Below are 21,252 nucleotides of genomic sequence, written 5' to 3' on the forward strand. Positions count from 1 at the left end.
TCATGTGGCAGTTTCTGTTTTCAAACTGCATTATCATTTCAGTAATGATAAGAATACTATTAATGTGATGCAGAAAAATTAATTACTATGATAAGGCAATGAAACTTGTTTAATAGAGCATAATCAGTAGCTAAAGTTTTCAGCATACATTTTTATTTCTTCTTAGAATAAAAGAGGGTTGTGTCACTCTCTGTTTAATAGTGAATAAATCCATTTTAAGGCTATATATGAGTGAAAGAGTAGTGGAACACCATTTATTGTTGAGGGAAAAGAGTTTTACCTCTTCAGATCTCTATTGGTTTGCCTGGCTTTGCAAGGGATGTTCTGAGCTACTTTTGCTTCTGTGAAATGAGTGTCTTGTGATTCTCACGGCAGTTCTTTAGATTTCCAGATGTACTCCCCAAAAGTCTCAAGTCACCCATGTCTATATCACGGCAAAGTATCATCAATAAGAAGTGTTCCCATTAATATTGGGGAGTATTGTAACCTAAGTGAATCCAATAAATTGGCTGTTCTGTGCAGAACACTATAATAATTATTGTTAACAGATAACATTTAAAACAAAACTAAAATCCTGACAAGTAGATACTTACTGTAAAGACTCATTTATCCAGCTGGGAAAACTTGTTGGAGCGAATATGTCTTTAGTTCAGTGCAGATAGTGGGCAGATGCATATCTCAATGGGCGTGCTATTCCACAGAACAGGGGCAGCCACACTAAAAGCCCTGTTGTGAGTTATTGCAGAGTGGGCTTCTTTAGAATTTGCCAGCCCACAGTAATAAAAAGCAATCCTAGTCATCAAGGGTACCTGCACCTCCAGTGACAGAACTGGATCCAGTTTCACCTCAAACTTCACACTTTGCTACTTCAGGGAGAGTGAAACCACATCCAGGACAGGCGACTTACTGACCTACCAGATCTGGGGATATTTTGCAACTTGGGGGCGGCATAGTCAATAAATACAGTCGGGTCCAAGGTGTTTTGTTTTTTGGGAGTGGCTGCACTATTGCCTCTTTCAAGGCAGCCAAAGCCACCCCACACACAGGGATTCATTCACCGCACCCTGAACCCACCCAATAATGAAAGGTAGTCCTTTGGAAATAGGAATGAAAAGTCATTTCAAATTATTTTTATTATTCTGATGTGGCCCAACCTTCTCATTCAGCCATGATTATTGTCACTAATTTGGAAGCACCCCATAAGAATATTGTTCCCCACATGTATACCTTACATGTCAGAGAGCATACACCTGCCTTGATATCTATGAACTTGGCACACAAAGTGCATTTCTGGCACAGGGCCACTTTCAAACAAGCATACATTCCACTTTAAACCTCTGGCAACACCCGTGCTATTTTCTAGAAAAAGAGGTACCTCCTTTGTTTTCTTATAATGGCACTGCCCCCTAACTGAGAGGTGCAGAAATTGAGTTCCTGTGAGTTCCTGCTGAAAAAAAGCCCTGAAATGCTGTAAAATTAGAGAGCTGTGGCATGTTACCTGTACTATTATTTTAATTGACCCTAAGATTCATCTTTGTTCTATAGACAGGCGCTCAATAGAATAATAGTGCTACCTGCTGATAGTTAAAGCTTATAATTATACCATGATACAAACAGTTTAAACAACTCTGCATCAACAGATTTCATATAAAATCATTTAGACTCTTGAAATTATGTACACTTCAAACCTTGAGTCAAAAGCAATTAATGTGTCTCCTTAGTGATACCACCTACGCTTATATAACGAACAGTAAAAGACCATCAAGTTCCACAACAGAGAGGACAGTTAAACAAACACTAAGCAGCCAAGTTGCTGCATTGCTGTTGCTGTTCCTAATCAGACTTTTGTATTCACTTTGTGTGCTTAATAATTACTCATGGCACTTAAAGACCTATACTGGCAGTAGGAGCTATACTGCTTTGATTCCTTATAATACTGGGCACGTTGTAAAGAAAACATTGACGCGTCTTTGCAGCAAGGTATAATGTATTAATGAATAAGGCAGAGAGATACAAAACACCTATCTTGCTTGTCCAAATTCCATCTCTTTCAACTTTCCATTTTTTCTTCTAATTCGTTTAATTTGCAATAAAGTGCTTTCATTTGATTTGTTAAAACCTCCCTCCAAAAGCACATGTGAATGCAAAGTGATAGGAACCCATAACAGATTAAGACCAAGTAAAAATTAATGCATGCATTTAACCATAGCGTTCACCCTTCACTCAAAGGTTAGGATGGGTCATGAATTAACGCTTTGGATTTGAATCTCACTTATAATATATCAAGCAACAGCTAGGTGGAAACTTCAACTGGTTCAAAAGGCAAAAGCAATAATGTTAACTGGAATATTTGAGTCAGTAGTCAATTAGTTGTCTATATCCTGTGAATATGTTGTGCTCTTACTGTGTTTTATTATGGCTTTTAATAGTACAATAGTCATATATTATACTAGTAAACAACCTTGTAGATTGTATGGATGAAAAAGTAAACATAACGTGGCAGAATGCCAAGAGTTTGCAAACTTAAGTGCATTCAATAGTCTCAGTGAAGCTAATAAAATCTCGAGTTTATTTTCTTTTGGGTCCAACACATACCTGGAAAGCGCTTTGAAATAGTTGATATTACATCTGTTGTGAAAAGTGAGCGTTTTTAGTGCTATAGGTATAATATACTTGTTCTGTCATGGAAGTGCATAATTCTAGTAACAGCGAAATTGTTTTACCTCTGGATCCTTATTTAGATTTGGTATCATCAAGTCACATCAAACTGCATACATAACCACCCAATCATTTAATTTGTGTTATTAAATATATTGTTTGTATCCGCATGTAGTTACTGAAAACTGTACAAAAGCATCAGTAAATAGCAGTCTTAATTGTAGTGGCTGCAAGCTAGAGAACATTATGTGTAGCCAAGTCTCACTGGCTGTCATGGAAAGCCAAGAACGGCGTACACAAGCCATTGAATAGCTAACAGTGGGGAAGCACTGGCTGTGCTTAGCAGTGCTCGCTTGCTGGATCACAGCCAGTGTCTGTACTAGACCACTGCCTGCTCTTTGGCTTTGACGCTTCAGCAGGAGGTTTTTCAGTTAAATCAAAGATAGCACTTGGGTAGATTTTTCTGAAAGTTTGCAATTTGGAGATATATAACACTTGCTTTTGTTTCTGAAAGTAAGTCTTCTATTTCCACAAGTGATACCTGCAAAGCCTGTAATCATTTCATGCACATAAACATGGCAATCAAAATCCACAAAAATACAAACGCTGCAGTTGTTTCTTCCTTCCTGTCAAAATTAGATCTTATGATTCATGAATATCTCTGTTCTTAGGGAAGCTTTCTAGCCTGCCATGTTACACACCCATGTGGGACATGACCACATGCATAAAACCACATATGGGAAAGTCACCCAGAATCCCAGGATGCTCTTTTTCTCTCTAGAGAGGGACCTGTGATTGTATCTTCCTTCTAGCGGCCTATCTCTTCTCTCAGCTAGTTGTGGTTGTACTTATTCAGTAGCGTTAGAATCCTGAGCTTGCACTGTAGAACTAAAGATGCTTGTTTGGACTAGAAACCCCATTCTGATGTCAACTGTTGGCAACCTACAATTTTGGAAAGCTCTCTGTTCTCTTTGGAAAGCAAGTGGACATTGCTTTTGATCCACATTTTCTTCTTCTTCTAAACTCCATGTGAGGTTTTTTGGAATGCTTCATTGCTGAGGCAGGGGAGCTGGAGAAAGAATGCAATGCCATGATTAAAGTGAAGTTCATTTTGATATTACAAGGTCATTATATAAAGCTGTAGATCATAAGCCAGCTAATCACATCAGTGGAAAGTACCTTTTAAAAATGGCAGCTGTTTGTTACACAGCAACCTACAAAATTCTACTTGTAGTTGTGTTTTTCCCCCTGAATGTAAGACAAAAGTAAGGATTATATAACGCTGCGTTGGGAAAATTTGTCTGTGAATGGACTGAATTCTGTTACACTTCTGGGTACGAAGATCAGCCTGAAATTCAGTGAACCCTTAAAACTTATGTCACAGATGAAGTGTCAGGCAGGCTCCCCTGAGGGTTTTTGTCTGGAGACTAGGAAAGAAATTGAAAACACCAAGAATTTTGTTAGTGTTTTTTGGAGCATTTAATGCATGTGACATTTATCCTACGTGGTTTTAAGTTAGTCAGTGGTACACTATATTGTACCATACTTAATTTCTGTTGAGGTTTCTAATAGCATCATAGCCAGAAAAAATAAATAAAGACCAGCTGAATTGTTCAGGTCATTTAAAAATGGAATGAGCCATTATTTGAGAATCTGGTGATGAAGTTAATGCATATTTATTAGACAGGAGGAGTATATATTCTCTGTGACAGATGTGGTCTCCTGCCCTTCTTTCTTCTCATTCAGCAGTCACAACTTCTTCACTATCTTGTTCATTTATCAGTTGACATAAAAATGATACTCTTGGGACTGTCAAGGCCACTTTTGGAAAAAAGAATTCTCACGAGAGCTGAATTGTTCTTTTGATCAGTGTTCATTAAGTTGACATGTGCATGCTTGTATTCTTTTGGGATTTAACAAAATTAAACACCAGTATTCTAATGAAGTATTTTGTTGAAACCCAAGAGGTAGGAAAGAAGGGGGAAAGGAGAACCTTTCTTTTGTTTTTATACAAAGGATGTTCTATATGTAGTGCAGCCAGCATAGTCCCAAACTGGTTTGAGTTTTATTTAACTGCAACTTTTAAGTTACCGAGAAAGAGAGAGGGAGGGAGAGAGAGAAATCAAGTATTCAGAGGAGTTGCAACAGGGACAGTGCTATAAGGTTTTTCTGTTGCTTCTGTTAGTATTTTTGTTTGTTTCTTACTTAGATTTATATCCCACCCTTCAAATACATGACCAGAGTGCCTTACAGTATATTTAAATTACCATAAAATAACTAATACATTCAACTAAATGAAAACATCAGTGGTTGGAATTCTTACGTTTTGGGTTCTAATTTGAGCCCTGTTTGTCTGTGCTTAAAAACTTGTTTCACATTTATAGCTGAGTGCCTGAGCCTTAGTGGTGAAAATGAGAGCTCCAGCACTAGCACTCAGTAGTAGTGTTACTGACATCAGTGTGTAATGTATGTAACCCAGGATCAGAAGAGGAAAGCCCAGAGCCAAGCACAATGGCACCAGTTTCGTTTTAACGATTTATTAATTTTCCCTATTCAAGAGCTCTTAAGATTTACACATGCATAGGCTCTGAAGGGATGTAGCAACCAAAGATAGTGGCTCTGTCTAATTAGATGGGCAAATCTAGCAGCACAGAGAGATGGTTAGAGCTGGATGATTGGTAGAAGCTTCACACTGCCACTTGAGGTGCTGCAGACGTTTTTACACACACAAAAAAAAATTCTGTTCCTAGAAATCTTGTACTGTTCCTGCCTCTAGTTCTTCACTCCTCACAGCCTGTTTTCTCTGTTTACTCTGTTCAAATTTATATGGCAGGCAAGTTGCCATTATGATTACAGGGATCACCAGATTAGTCAAGAAGCTGTTGTATGGCCACTACCTTGACTCTGCAGTTTCAGCCAATTCATGCCTTGTTAACTTTTAACGAAGGTAGCTCACTTCTTGGTTTTCGGAGACAAAGTCCTGTTTATTTGAGAGAACTGTCAACAGCTCTCAGCCGTTTCAGCAGAACAAGCATTCATTCAAACATTCAACCATTCATTTAGCTTATGATTGATTGCATTAAAAATAGCAATATTTTACGTTTGTCAGAGTATGCATGAATACATGGCTATATTCACAAGACTTTAAGAGACAAATTTTGCATAATAATATTTGACAACTGTTAGCACTGTGTGAAACTCCCATACTCTTTTTCTTTTCTTGCTATCTACATTTCCAACAATTCTGATTCTTGACTAGAGGAAAGGGTATACGTGGGTGTGTACATGTGTCCTTGGTCACTGAACGTTTTTGCACTAGCTTGAGTGCTGGCAGGAATCTTGGAAACAGCTATATTTCTGCACTGCACTAATTCCTTCCTAAATTCCTTCCATTAATTTAAATGAGTATCATGCAGCTAAATGAGAATCGTACAGTTCAGATTTGATACGCTGCCTTAGTTGCTATGCAACTGGTTTTACATTTTGGAAAGCCTGCTCTCTACCTGGTATTGATGATTCAGCAGTGCAACTCCTAGAATTGGCATTTCAAAAGCAAAGGAATTACTTGAAGCAGCTAATGGCACATGAACTGCATTTTGGGAGTCCATTTTGCCTCTTGCCCCTAAAATGTCAATTGCAGCTGCCTGCTTTTCTGTCTGACTCCTTGGCCAGCTGAAATGTTTTTAAAAGCTTGATTTCCCAGTCTCAACCCCTTCCCACCTCTCATTACCCTTTTATCTGTTTCTTAATTTTTCCTCCTTCCATGGTTAAGGACAGGATAGCAAATATTCAGTCATTATGCAGAGGCCCATGTTGTTCCAATTTTAATTGTTCTCTGATTCTGCAGTTGTTACAGATAATGAAACAACTCAACAAAGTACTGTTATATCTCTTCATATAAACATTAACAGACAGTTTTCAAATTAAGTCAATTCCCCCGCCCTAACTTATAAGTAATAAAATGCTGATCTGAAAATAAGCACTATTACCTTGCATTTTTGAAACTTAATCCCATGGCAATATTACATCATATATTCATAAGGAAACATGCTGTTCATTTCCTTCATTGTAAGCCAACCAGGCTTGTAGAAAATATACTGAGGACCTTTTAATGTATTGTGGATTTGACTAGATTATAGATCTGCATTTAAAATTAATCTAGATTTTCCCCCATTGGAAAGTGTGTAGTTAGAAATTGAATTACCACAAATACATTTTTTTTAATTATTCTAACTGATAATCCTAGTGGCACAAGAATACCTTGCTGTTCTATCTCATACATTATGTGTATAACAATAACTAAAACAACGTGATCTTAAACCACTTGTTCTTAAATAGAAACTGATTTAAGAGCAGTTTTCCCTCCTCACCTTTGGTTTTGCCCTTTATTGGTTTTGCTAACATAGTGAAGGCTGGAAGAAAGGGAAAAGATGGTAGTGTCTGGTGAAACTGAGGTTTTTTTTAAGGTCTTTCCATTCTGTGACTCCTTTGGCCTGTAATGGCTCTTGCAGTGTCTGCCATATTTAGAGTATAAGCTCTTCCAATAAATATATTTCAAAATATTTCACTGGCGCCCACTGCATGTTGATTAGAAACTAGAACTTTTATTTGTTTATACTCAGTGCTTTTTTCTGGGGGGACGCAGGGGTACGCATACGCCTAAACATTTTGTGAATCTTTGTACTTTTGTCCATTTACTGTATTTATTTTTCCTGATTTGAACTATAAAATGGTGATTTTCTTCAGACAAAATGAGAGTACCCCTAAACATTTTTCTAGAAAAAATCACTGTTCATACTCAATGAGGCTATAGCATAGAGGTTACTTTTGAAAGGCTCAACACTTTGTTTCAAGCACACACTCTTTACAGAGATTTTTAAGATCTTCCTTTACTTCATGCTTTAAACCTGTCACTGGACAGATCAATTCTTTCTAGGATGGCCATTGTCCTACACCACCTATAAAACACAGTCCCTTTTACAATCCCAGGTAGATGCAACCTTGTCTGCCTATAGAATGTCCCTATCTTTAGAATCATAGAATTGGAAAGGACCACAAGGGTCATCTAATTCAGCCTCTTGCAATGAAGGAATCTTTTATCCAAGGTGAGGCTTGAACCCACAACCCTCAGACTGAGAGTCCTCTTTTCTACCAACGAAGCCATCCCACTGAGAACCAATTCACTATCTGTCCCCACTGACAGATAAACCCTATCTGAGTCCTCTCAGATAGCCAGATACCCCTTCTGCCCATCCCTGTCTCTAATCACAGGTCCCTTCTAACCCACAGGCAATCCCTGCCTGCACTGTCTCAGACAGTCCCTATCAATCTGTTAAACTGTCAGCATCTAACTTAAATTCCTCTCCCTTTCTTTCTCCTGATTGGCTGTTGGACTCACCAGTTTCCATTGGTTACTGAGTCAACAGGAGGTAGACTCAGGACCTGTCCATCACAAGTTGCTCTAAATTTACAGTGGTGCCTCGCAAGACGAAATTAATCCGTTCCGCGAGTCTCTTCGTCTTGTGGTTTTTTCGTCTTGCGAAGCACGGCTATTAGCGGCTTAGCGGCTTTAAGGAAAAGGAAACAAACTCGCAAGAACTCGCAAGACGTTTCGTCTTGCGAAGCAAGCCCATAGGGAAATTCGTCTTGCGGAACGACTCAAAAAACGGAAAACTCTTTTGTCTAGCGAGTTTTTTGTCTTGCGAGGCATTCGTCTTGCGGGGCACCACTGTATTGTACAGCTTCAACCTTTATCTTATTTAATAAAGGGAGGGTTTTTTCCCCGGTACAAAAAAAAAATCCCCTACAGTTCTTTTTACAGTAAATTTAATGAAGTGTTTCCAGTAAGTTCATTTTGGCATCTATCATTGCCCACCAAAGTGGGAATTCAATGTAGAATCGTAAATTAATTGCCCTTTATAGTAAATGAAATAAGAATTCCAAATATGCAGCATCAGGACATTTAATTGTGTTCCTCAATTGCTTATCCAATGCATTGGAAAACTGAATCAAGAAAGAAGAAAGCAGCCAAAGGTTGCTAAATGTAGCACGTAACACAGATTTTGAACTTTACTTAATGATCTGAGTGTTTATTACTATGAAATAAATGCACCATTTCAAGAATTATGGTGGAATTGTAAAACATTAAAATTCTAATTAATTTTGGTCAGAGCCATGCACTCTGCATATTTCCCCTATTTTCTCCCCTAGTATGGGCAACTTGCTTAATAATTGAGATAATTTTATATTTGCTATGCAGTGCTGTCCCCCTTTATACTTGGAAATGAAAGTGTCAATTGTGGTGGAGTAGGATTCTGTGCTGAAGGTACAGACATAGAATCATAGAATTATAGAGACCTCGAGGGTCATCTAGTCCAACTCCCTGCAATGCAGGATTCGTGCTTGCAGCTGTCCCTGCTTGCACTATGAACTCAACAACTTTGGCTGCCCTCCCCAACAAAAATGCTGGCTACGCCCATACATTAACACATCACGCCAGTGTGGTTGTGATATAGCAGACATACAGTAACTAAAACATAGCATTCTAACATAATTGCAGGTGGACATTTTTTAAAATTTAAGAATCTCTCTCAGATATTGGGGAACAGTGTGATCAAAGCAGTCTGCACACTCGGCATCAGTGCTTTTGTACAGCTTCTGGAGCCCCAACTCTCTCATACAAGTGACCATTTTAATTTCCCACATTTTTATTTCCCACAATTCCCCTGATGCTGTGTCACCCCAGGACACTATGGGAAATTAAAATGGCCACCCATCACTGCAGCTTAAACCCACCATCATTTGAAGGGCTCCATCCGTGGGCAGTTGACTGACTGATTATAATCTTGCAAGGAAGGTTTTTAGTTTGACTTGGTTTTTCAGTATGATAGATAGCATCTCCCTTAGGCTCCCAGCTTCAGATTCTTTCCCCCACCTTTTCTCACAGCAGCAGACTCTCCCTCCCTTTCCTGTTCTTTTACATCATCTTGGGCATATAGAAGGAAGTGCTCACAGGGTCGTCCTCTACAGGTGAAAGTGTACGCTATAATCGCGAACAACTGCAAGCACCAGAAAGAACACTCTACTGGCAGCAAGGTTTGAATTTGGTACTACAGCATAATTCTTTCATTTCATTAAGAACACATTCTAGAAATGGGTAGTAATATTTGGATTAAGAACATTATGGGTGAGTGTTTTTTACCGTTACAGGTCAAACAATGAAAGTCCCTATTCTGATGAACAGTATATTACATCTTAAAATATTTATGGCTCAATCTTGCATTTAAGAACAGTGTGGTGTAGCAGTTAGAGTGTTGGACTAAGATGTGGAAGAACTGGGTTCAATGCCCACAGACCACAAGGCTTACCTAATCACTTTGGATTCAGGTAGGTAGCCATGTTGGTCTGACGCAGTCGAAATAAAAAATAAATAAATTGTCCATTAGCACCTTAGAGGCCAACTAAGTTTGTTCTGGGTATAAGCTTTCGTGTGCATCTGAAGAAGTGTGCATTTTTTTTACTAATGACTTGGGGTCAGTCCCCATCTTTCAAGACCAATTCACCTAACAGGGAGATGCTTAGAGGATAAAAGTGACTGGAACAGGTATGCTATCCTGGATAAAAACGTAATAACATTTTAAAAGGAAGGTATACTTTCTGGGTGTGCCTAGAAATACCAGTGAAAATGTATAAAACACATTTATAAAACTAAAAGTATTTCAGTGTCAGTAAGAATTATGACCTTTATTTACATGCAGGACAGTGCGCTCTATTTGATGCGGGTTTCATGGGCCCATAAGACTGTTTCAGTGGTGATGACGCATTGTTGCCTCTGGATATGGCTTAAAATAAATAGATTCATACCTTCACCTGTGCAGATATTTCTGGCACGGTGTGCCTTAATCCCTCCTCCTGCCTCAGTGCACAAGAGTTAAGCTTAGAAGAGACTTCTAGGAAACTTCCATCTCCGCTATGACTTCTTGCCAAATATTCCTATCTAATGCCTTCAGAAGTGAGCAAACAACATTTTCCCAACTCCCTCCCTCTCTGCAGATAGACGTATACTGTATAAGCATCTTGCTCCTAAGGCAGAACTTTGTGCTTGCTTCCAAGCACCACCTGCCCAGCTGAAAATCACAACTGCACCGGCAGGCGGCCAAAAGGGCCACTCTGTGGAAAGGCTTCCTCCTAAGCTTAAGGGGGGCGGGAGAGAAACAGATGGAGACTTTGAGAGCTGGCATAAAATCCTGCCACTGTAGTGAGCGGTAAATGAAAATTTGGCTTTGAGGAATCTGCAGTGGTACACATACCCCTTTCGTCGGAATTAGAAGGCATGCAAACGGAAAACACAGAATCTGGCAGACCCATTTTTTAATCCTTGAAGTTTTCATATCGGTACAAATTAAAGGAGTTTGTTTTGAGATAAACATGCAGGTGTTTATAGACCTTAAAATGCTATTTGTTGCTTTTAAAATAGTAATGCTGATAGGCCTAACGCGGTCTTGCATTGCCATCTAGAGTGCTGTGTCAGTACTACATGGTTTTAATGCTCCCTTTTGGCTCTCCCCCCGCCCTCAGCTTTTAAGGCTACCTCTTTGTGCTTGAGCAAAATTACGGTGTGTGGCTGCAGTCCATTAATTGAGGTCAACTCTTGCTTGCATTAAAAGGTTATTTTGCTCATAGTCTCAATTTTTTTTTATTAAAAAGAAACCCATCAGGTCTGGAAAGAGACATTGTTAGGGAAATGGTTGCGTTTTGACAATGAGAAATAATGGAGATGCACACTGAAAGGTAAGGTTGTCAGTTTCCCAGTGGCCCCAGAGGGTGCATTTTCCTGATGGCTGGTTGAGAATATTTCATGATGTAAATGTCAGACTTGTCAAGCTTGTCACTATGAAAATGATCCATGTAGTGAGGGTCTCCTTTCCTTGGGAAACAAACAGCTGCCTTATCGCTAAATAGATGCAGTGACAGGGAACCTGCTATCTATCAAAAGAAATTTATATTTGCTTGTAATATCCAGTGCTAAAGGACTATTCCAGTCATACGCCATATTCCCATATTGTGCTTCATTATCAGGTTTGTCAGTGGCACATTTTGAAGGAGACAGCATGAAATAGGAAATGGCCCTCGTGCACTTGAAGAGTTCAGTGGGCTCTCCATGCTGATTTAACTGTAGGATTGATTTATCTCTGAGTCTGTTGCCCTTTAAGCACACGTTCCTTCAAACTTGGCATGTTGTGTTGAACAGGTAGGAAATCACAAAAGAAAAAAAGTAGGATGCAAAAGCCTCGTCCTCTGTGAAAACCCTCAAACATATTTAATAAGGGATGACTGACGTATCTATTTTGCAACTACTGAAATACATTGCGAAGTTTATATATATATATATATATATATATGCTTAGAAATGCGTGTTCATTATTCCACATTTTGTTTTACTAAAATTCAAGTTGGAAAGATGAGCATTTATTTTGATTTTCAAGTTAACATTTTTAATAGTGCCATGAATCTCTGTGGTGAGTTTACCATTTTTTTTTTTTGTAATTAATGCTCTTCATTTTCTACTATCCATGCATCATTTAAATATATAACATTTCCTCCACATGAATCTGTACATTTTTGTCAGCACCCCATCCCAACCAAATTGCTATCCAGCGTTTGTGCAACTTGTTTTCCATTTGTTGTACATAGCTTCCTTGACATTTTTGTTGTTGTTGTTGTTGTTGCTGCTGCTGCTGCTGCAAAGATATTGCATTTATCAAGCCTTCAAAGCAGAATATTTTGTATGTGGAAAATGGGTAACCCTATCCAGATAATGCTTTTTAATTGCTGTTGTAGTTGCTGCGCCAAATGTGGTTGCACAGGCGACTGTCCCAGGCACCAATTGGATGTTGTTTGCGACTTGGTTATTGGCAAGTGACAAAGATCTCTTTTCCTCCAGGTTTTCTATCATGCTGTGAATCTTTTAGGTTACATTTGGGTCTTCTTTCATAAAATTATTCTCTGTTCCCTATTGTCCAGTTTCTGCATGAAAGCAGTCACGTTGCCAATAAATAGCAGCAATGCTATCCCACTCAATAATGCTTGCGCTGTTACAGGATTATTTTTAATTCATTTTCTATTATTCCAGTTGGTTGTTGTTTTTTTTAAATCCTCTAGAAATGGTTCAACATAAGAGTTTTTAAAATAAAGTGGCAAATAGCGGCACCCCAGTTTCCCTGAAGTATCTTTGTTCTTGCTGTCTCTCACACACCAACTCAGTCTGCTGTGTTGGTGTATTGTGTTTTGTACCCCAAAGCTTTTGGTTGTTCTTGTTCACAATTCAAGACATACTATGGGTTGTCTATAACATTTGTGATGAGAAATTATCTGTCCCTAAGTAATAATAATTTATTATTTATTCCCCGCCCATCTGGCTGAGTTTCCTCTGCCACTCTGGGCGGCTCCCAATCAAGTATTAAAAACAATACAGCTTTAAATATTAAAAACTTCCCTAAACAGGGCTGCCTTCAGGTGTCTTTTAAAAATAGGATGGTTGCTTATTTCCTTGACATCTGATGGGAGGGTGTTCCACAGGGTGGGCGCCACTACCGAGAAGGCCCTCTGTCTCGTTCCCTGTAACCTCACTTCTTGCAGTGAGGGAACCGCCAGAAGGCCCTCGGCGCTAGATCTCAGTATCCGGGCTGAACGATGGGTGTGAAGACACTCCAGGTATACTGGACCGAGGCCTTTATTCACAATATTCACTTGTGAGGCATGACAGATTTATCTCTTGATTGATTAATTGGAAGTGTACCAGATTAAGGTGAAGACGGGATTTGATCTCTTACGCAACCGCTAAGCACTATGAATACTATCTAAAACAAAAAACTGACAAGGCGGGCTTGGTAGTTAGTTGAGCCTGTCCCCAGAAAAACCATAAAATAAGCAGGGGACATTACAAAGGTGCAGGTGTAAGTTGAGTGAGAACGTAAGCTTCTTAAAGGAGTTCAGTCATTTTAACTTCTGAAATCGACGTTTGCTTTTATGAGCATTTAACTTTTAATCTTCCAGTTTCACGTACTTAGAAAAGCAGTTAAGGTTACAGTAGAAAAATGAACTCTGAGTGATATATATGCAGCAGTATCTGATTCCAGAGGCTGTGGGTAGTTGATGAAATGTCTTCTGGTCTTTGGGGCATGCTGACCTGTTGGGTCCTATTACCCAGCACCATACGATGGGGTGGCTCTGGTTGCAGAAGGGGCCTCTGTCCGTTTTATGGGGAACCTCTTCCCTCCCTCCCATCCCATTCAGCAGGGTCCCTTAACTGTCTGGAGGTTGCAAGGGAATTCTCACAGGAACGGGGAGATAGAAAAACGGGCTTGCTCAGACCTTTTCCCCATGGCCTTTTCTCTGGATCTAACCAAGAGATTGTCCATTATTTGCCAGTTAAAGCATTGGTCTGTTGCCATCTCAGTTATCTAGCCCTTATCTTAAGCTTTTCGTATTAAGGCTTGACATAATACACCTCTACCCCTATTCAATGTCAATGCAATATATTCTACTTTTTTCTCTTGCTGCAAAACCTAGCAAGGTAACATCACTCATTATCCTTGGCCCTGTGAAATCTGCAATATGCCTCTTATGCTGATTTACACGGAAGGGCAAATTATAGGTATGGTTTATTACACATATCTGTATGATTGGGTTCTTACTAGCATTATGAATTGATTGATGTATGATCTATGTATAGAATTTTCTCTTTGTTCCTGTAGAGATAATAATTGTCTGCCACTTCTTTCTTTGAGACTACATGTTGTCATCTGATATAAAGGGGGAAATTTGTCTTCTCCTGTACAATGGAAAGTTAAAAGTGAATGTTCAAACCCATCTGTTTGGTTCAGGTCAATCTTTCTTATCTTTCTCCTTTCTCCTGCCCTGTTCTGCTCTCCTCTTCCCTCCTCCCCCCCCCCCCCCCCGCTTAGGGACATAGAACAATTTGTTTTAATTCCTGTAAAACATTCCTTTTAATTTCTGGACGTTATTTCTACTCTAACTTAGTTTAAGTGTTTCTTTCACTCTGGAAAAAAAAAGTCAGGGGAAAAAAATTCCACGGAAGTGGAATTCTAGTCATTCTTTTAGCTGTAGGGGAGCTATAACCTATAACCCTATGTCAAGCTGGGAAATACAACAGGAAGCAACTTTCTAGCCATAAAATCATACTCTATGGAAGCACTGCAATACATTTGTAGCACTAATCAAAACATGGGATGTTTTAAAATTATTTAATAAAGTTGGACAGGTGTTTTATTTATATTTGTTGTTCCATAAATCTTCCATGAATTCTGGCTGCACCTGATTGCCTCACTTAAACTGACTTTTTAGATGTTTATAGAGAATGTCTATAATTTCAGAATTGGCACATATGCAGTTTGCGTGCCCTGCCTAAAGCAGCATTTTTTTAAAAAAATTCTTTAGACGGGTACACTAACCTTTCCTTAATTCTATGATGGTTCTTTTCTTCTTCCAAAGGGCATGTATAAGCATAAATTCTGCAACAAAATATATGCCCTTTAAGCACAAAACTGGGTTAGCGGAAACTAGCAAGGACTTGAAATTCACTAAGACCACAATCCTATGCCCGTGGTTTATTGGAAGTGACTTCCTTAGTCACAGAGGACTGTAACTGACTAGTATATTTACACCTGCCAATTTTATTCAGTAGGATATGTGTGTGTGTGTGTGTGTGTGTGTGTGTGTATTGTTCAGTTGTTTAGCCGTGTCCAACTCTTTGTGACCCCATGAACCAGAGCACGCCAGGCACTCCTGTCTTCCACTGCCTCACGCAGTTTGGTCAAACTCATGTTAGTAGCTTCCAGCCATCTCATCCTCTGTCGTCCCCTTCTCCTTGTGCCTTCAGTCTTTCCCAATGTGTGTCTGTCTGTCTGTCTGTCTGTCTATCTATCTATCTATCTATCTATCTATCTATCTATCTATCTATCTGAAAGAAATTAGAAGCATTGAAACAAGGCTGTACTTGCCCTGTCAGTTGTGCTATGGCAGCAGCATCCCAAGTGAGCATCTACTTGCCTCCCTTCCCTTGCCATCCAAGCCAAAAGGGCATGTGTGCACATCAGCACAGGTGCACCTAGTAATTCTTTTTTGAAAAGCAAGTTCTGCAGTGAGGTTGCAGAAAAATGTCCTTCTCATGCACAGATAAGGAAGCTTTTTAAAAAAATCAAAATACAAAATAAAAATCTAATCCGTGTGCCGCCATTGCATCAGCATTCGGGGAAATTTAAGCCAGAACAATAGCAGAAAGTATTAGTGCTGCTTCACCTTGAATAAGGTCAATCAGAACTGTTAAAACTGGGGATAATTTGGAAGCATCCCTGCTCACCTAAAAACTCAGAAAACAAAAGGTCAATAATGCATCCCATAAGTTTTGTGGACCGTTCTCATGATTCTTCACTGTACTTTGGAAGTAACACAATGGAGATGAGCCTGCTGCTATAAGACACAGCCTGCCCCAACCCCCACCAACACCGTTGACCCTCAGACAAAAGAAAGGGATGCAATAGTGTCAGCGGCCTCATCTCCCGGCCTTCCAAGTAACCCTTAAGATGAAGTGTACGGGGTTGTAATCAGCCTCAGTCTGTTCCTGTCAGAGCCTGTATTAGTGAAGATAAGGAGAAACACACACATGCACTCTTGACCTTCCCTCGCTAAGCATTTGAAAGAAGAAATCTAATGTGTGAAACAGCAGATTACAAATGCAGATTCAGTGGCCAATATCCTAGCAAAGATAATTCGGACAATTCCTTAGCTGACCACAACAGTGATATGCTGGTCCACATCTTGTGTGCACACTTGTGTTTCTCGTTAGCAGATATATGGCTAATGGGACATTTGTCTTTCCCAAGCTAAACTTTTGACTAAAAAGGCAGTAATTTAGAATCCGCCTCATCTGAAATTTAATTGGAAGGTAGACTAGGTAGTACCTCTCCGCCACCCATGTTCTCCCCTGCAGGATTTCCTGTTTTTGTCGCTGAAGTAAACAGCAGTACTTCTGTCATGGCAAAATAATTCTATCATGGCAAAATCTGTTTCCCAGCAAACACAACTGTGTGGGTGAACAAAGACCTGATCATATGAGTTCTTTTTTTAGGCTGCAAAGTTATATTGAATGTAGATGGTAATTAGTAAAGCAAATACATTAAACATGTTTAAACTTCAGTCTGTTCAACATCATTCCTTGATAATTAGCCTAAATAGCCCATTTAGCTGAAAGTTCAAACATTGCTAATGACTCTAGAAACAGTGCCAGTTTTTTGCATTCAAAAGAACAAATACTTCCTGAACTACAATGACAAATGTCCAAAACTGCACTGCAAAACTTTTAAGGTTGCAGTCTTGTACAACTGCTTCCACATATGTCACACTTTATTTCACAGGAACATATGAGGTGCGCCTAGAGTTACAAACTGACAGCATGCAGAATCATGTTCACTTCTGAGATTCCCCATGGGGAAAATGTATTTTACAGCTATTTTGAAGTAGATAGATACTATATTGTAATGATTTTGTGAACAACATAATGCAGATTTATGCTAATATTATGGGTAGTGAAGAGACACTTAAAAAGGTTTTGATTTACTGCTTAGTCTGTGTTGGTTCATCATAACTCATTCACACCTTGTTCTAATTATAGCATTCAAATAGGTATTTTTAAATTCAAATAGAACAATGTGCACAATTAATGCAGCCACAATCTCTTTATCATAAAGAGTGTTTATGAGGAGTTGCCTGAATTTTGTGTTCTGGCATCCATAGTTAATTCTTTAGAGGTCATCACTTAGCATTGGGTATAAGGTACTATTCATGCCCATGGATGCTGCCATTGTGATGTCACTTCATTCATTCAGGATGTTCCAAAGAAGCTTGCCATGAATTATGGGCGCAACTCCTAGAGCTGAAGCTGTAGAATATTGTAAGCATGCTGTTGCCTGACATGCTCATGTTTCCTATTTTAGACCTGACTGATCTTCAGATAACATATGGCAGTGCAAGTAATTGGAAAATTGGCAGACCTGTCAAGAAACCTTGCTAGATGGGACAAAAATACGATGCTGCAGCACATAAAGTGTCTCTGAAGTTAAATTTATTGTCTTTTATCAAATGGTGAAGAAAACATATCTGGTCTCCAAAAAATGAAACACCTCTTTCCCAGTGGCAGATGCTGTTCAATGCTACATTTTAAGTACAAGGGTGGTTCTTGCATTTTTAAAACTATGCACAGAAAACAGCTAGTCAGTGTCTGAGGAGGTTTGTCCAATGTTGTCTTTTTCATTTAATGCTTTACCAGATTTCCTCTTCTGGAATTTCTCAAAAATAACTAATAAATGAATTGATCTTAAGCATAAAATAGGCAACAACTAAATGATACAAGAATGTAGAAATGTTAGCATTTACATCTTCTGGGAAGGTTAATTGTGAATATGTTGTAAATGCTACTGGAATCAATGCCTGCTCAGTCCCCTCTCTCCTAGCTAGTAGCAGTTTGCCACAAGTGAGTGGTGGCCTTGGTCTAGGTCAGAGCTTTCCAAACTGTGTGCCGTGACATGTTAGTGTGTCGACTGCAGTGTGTAGGTGTGTCGTGCAAACGCTCCCCATTCCTCCCGTGGCCGGAAAGGGGTTAGTTTAACCTCCGCTTTGCTAGTAAAACTGAATTACTGTGTCACGAAATGATGCGTGTCTAAAAAGTATGTCACCAAAATGAAAAGTTTGGAAAGCTGTGGTCTAGATGATAGCAAATGCCTCCTTGGTGAAGAAAAAAATGCCAATTTACAGCTGCTGCAACACTCTTGGTTTCTTCGTTTTGTTTTTAAACAAAACTGGATCCGATTTGTAGGCCACTTTTGACCAGGCTTTTCTGGATCCATTTCAATCTAGCTCTTAGTCGTGTTTTGGGTCTGAGTGCTTTGGTCACCCCAGCGGACAATTTCTTTCTTTACCTCTCAGTGGCTTTCGTGCTGTCATTAATTTTCTTCTCAATCACCTGAATGTGTTGGAAGAAACTGTTTTGCTGTGATTCTGTTCTTACATCACAGTGAGATTTCAAGAGGTGGTGCTGGAAAATGAATGTTGAACTCAGTGGCAGCGACTGTCTGGAATTGTGAAGTGTGGTATTAGCAATTGAGGAAATGGTTTGGCATCATAGGGCAAGATATAAGCAATATGCTGGTGACACCCAACTCTCCTTCCTCATCAGATGTAGCAGTGAGGACTCTATGCTTTCTGGAGTGACTAATGGACTGGATGAGGGCAAAACTCAATCCAGTTAAGACTTATGGTTGGAGCCCAGGAAAGTAGTGGCTCTATTTGTCCTGACTGGGGTTCTACCCCGTGAAAGAAAAGATTTGCAACTCAGGAGTGATCCTGAGCTAGTATGCCTCATGGATCAATCAATCAATCTCCTTTATTGGCATAGGAAAAGTGCATCGTATACATGGATCAGAACACAACACAGTTAACGAAACATAGTAGGAGATACTTTAGGATACAACTGTCCAGACATTGTGAGGTACGAAAATGGCTCTTAGGACCTATGGTGATGTAATTTAATAGCGTCGCTCATAAATTTTGCCACATTCTCCACAACGTCATTAATACAATTGTTCAGCATATAAGACACCCTGGAAGAGTCAGTGCGATAAATCCCCTCCTTCATTAAGGGGGCCAAGTACTTATCATATTTTTTTGCATAAAATGGGCCATAAAATAAAACATGTGTGATGGATTTGACCTGTTTTGTGCCACAAGGGCAGTATCTTTCACAGTATGGGATTTTCGAGAATCTACCTTGCAGAACTGCAGACAGTAAGAAGTTAAGCCTTGCGAGGGAAAGAGCTCTGCATAGGTGGGGATTGTAAAGCTGGTGTAAACATGGAGTGTCCTGGCCAAACGAGGGTGGAATTCCCAACCTCATGGATAAGGAAAGGGTAAGGAAACAGAGTATCAGGTAGCAAAAGGCTCTGATGAAGAAAGGGAAACCTGGTGGGCCTCTCCTTCAGGGAAATCACACATCTTGTATATTTTGCCATCAGAATTCATTTGGATGAAGTACAATCCCAATGATTCCCAGCACCAAACGTTTCTGTGTGCCTCACTTACCTGGAGGAGAGGCTTGATGGAACTTCTGCCACTTGCCAATTCTTCTCCAAGGTGAAGCTTTTCTTCCATAAGGGAAAGAAGACTTATGTGCAGGGCTAGCCATCAGTTCGGACCCTTTCAAGCATTCCTTGGCATTCACATCTCCCATTGAGGAATGCTTGAAGGACCTAAGTGATTTACAGGTGAGCATCAGGTCACTTGCCAGTTTCTACTTCTCGATGCTCCAATAGTGGCTGTAGGTAGGAGCAGTTTCACCAGCTTCATCAGTGTCCCATCAGTGTTGTTCTTAGATAAGGACCTTTCTTTTGCATGCTCTGGCAACATCTTGTCTTGACTACTGTAATGCATTCTTAAAGGAGCTACTGTTGACCATTTTGGGCCATTTGAATTTTCAGAGTTATCTGGGACCATATTCTAGAGCTTGTAAGACCAATTCTTCCAGAGCTCCACTGGCTTCCAGATTCCTGGGTCCAGGATATTTGAAGGCACACCTGGTCTCTTGTGACAATGCCCTATTATCGGTTCCATGGGAAAGATGGTCACTTAACATGAATAAGGTGTTCATGATAATGGAGCAGTTTCTCAGAGCAACCAAACAGATCTGCAATGTTCACTCCTTTAGAGTACAAGGAAAAATATTCATATTCTGCCAGAATGTTTTTGTTCTTGTCTTTTTGTCATTGTTCTGTTGATTTTATAGTGCTGCATGTTGGTTTTATTTGTTTCATTATTTTATTGCTTATATTTATAATTTTGTTGTTTAACTTTTATTCGACATTGCTTTGAGAACTGCAGAGTTGAAACTTGGCCTATAAATTTGCAGGAATCAGTAAGTGAATAAGGATCGTAGGTTCTACAAACTTGCCCAGAAAGGTATATTGCGTATATAGGCAGCAAGGAGTAATGCATTTTTCTTTAAAAGGTTCATAAAAGATTTCATTTTTTGTTTTGCAGGAGGATGAAAATGAAGCAGAAGAAAATTCACCTCAAGAGTCAAACATGGAGCAGAAAAATTCAAAAAAATAGAAATTTATTTCCTCTTGGAAATACTTCAAGTCGTGCCACAGTGATTAAAGTGTCCCATTGTAAAAATTACAGAATGTTGTCAATAAATGACACAGGAAAATAAAATATACATTGCACTGGGGAATTGTTTAATTGGGTCTTGGTGACATTTATGGTTATATGAAAACATGAATTTTCAGCACAAGGGAAAAAACTATTAAGTGTATAAAAGCTTTGGAGTTATGAGCGGAAGAGCAGAGTTCTCATTACTGTTAATTTTTGCTATGCAAAGTTGTTGAAATTCTTCACTGCATTATTTAATGTAACTCCTGAAAGGCCAAATATCCCTCAGCATTGATGCATGGCTTTGCTACTTAGGAATTTGAATAAGTATGTAATTACAAAACATACAGAAATATATGAACTAAAATTAAT

General features: G+C 39.2%; 1 protein-coding gene across 6 annotated transcripts in view; it reads left to right on the top strand.

The window, feature by feature from the left end:
- The window catches only part of PHF14 (PHD finger protein 14), a 130,767-nt gene extending 109,824 nt beyond the window's left edge, over positions 1–20,943 (top strand). For all 6 annotated transcript variants that reach the window (XM_080974637.1, XM_080974633.1, XM_080974628.1 and 3 more), the window contains one exon: positions 20,767–20,943. In XM_080974637.1, the coding sequence (XP_080830763.1) occupies positions 20,767–20,838 (72 nt within the window). In that variant the 3' untranslated portion in view covers positions 20,839–20,943. The remainder of the gene's footprint in view (positions 1–20,766) is intronic.
- Positions 20,944–21,252: the final 309 nt, after the last annotated feature.

Source organism: Podarcis pityusensis (assembly GCF_964106645.2).
Source record: "Podarcis pityusensis genome assembly, chromosome: 12".
NCBI lineage: Eukaryota > Metazoa > Chordata > Lepidosauria > Squamata > Lacertidae > Podarcis > Podarcis pityusensis.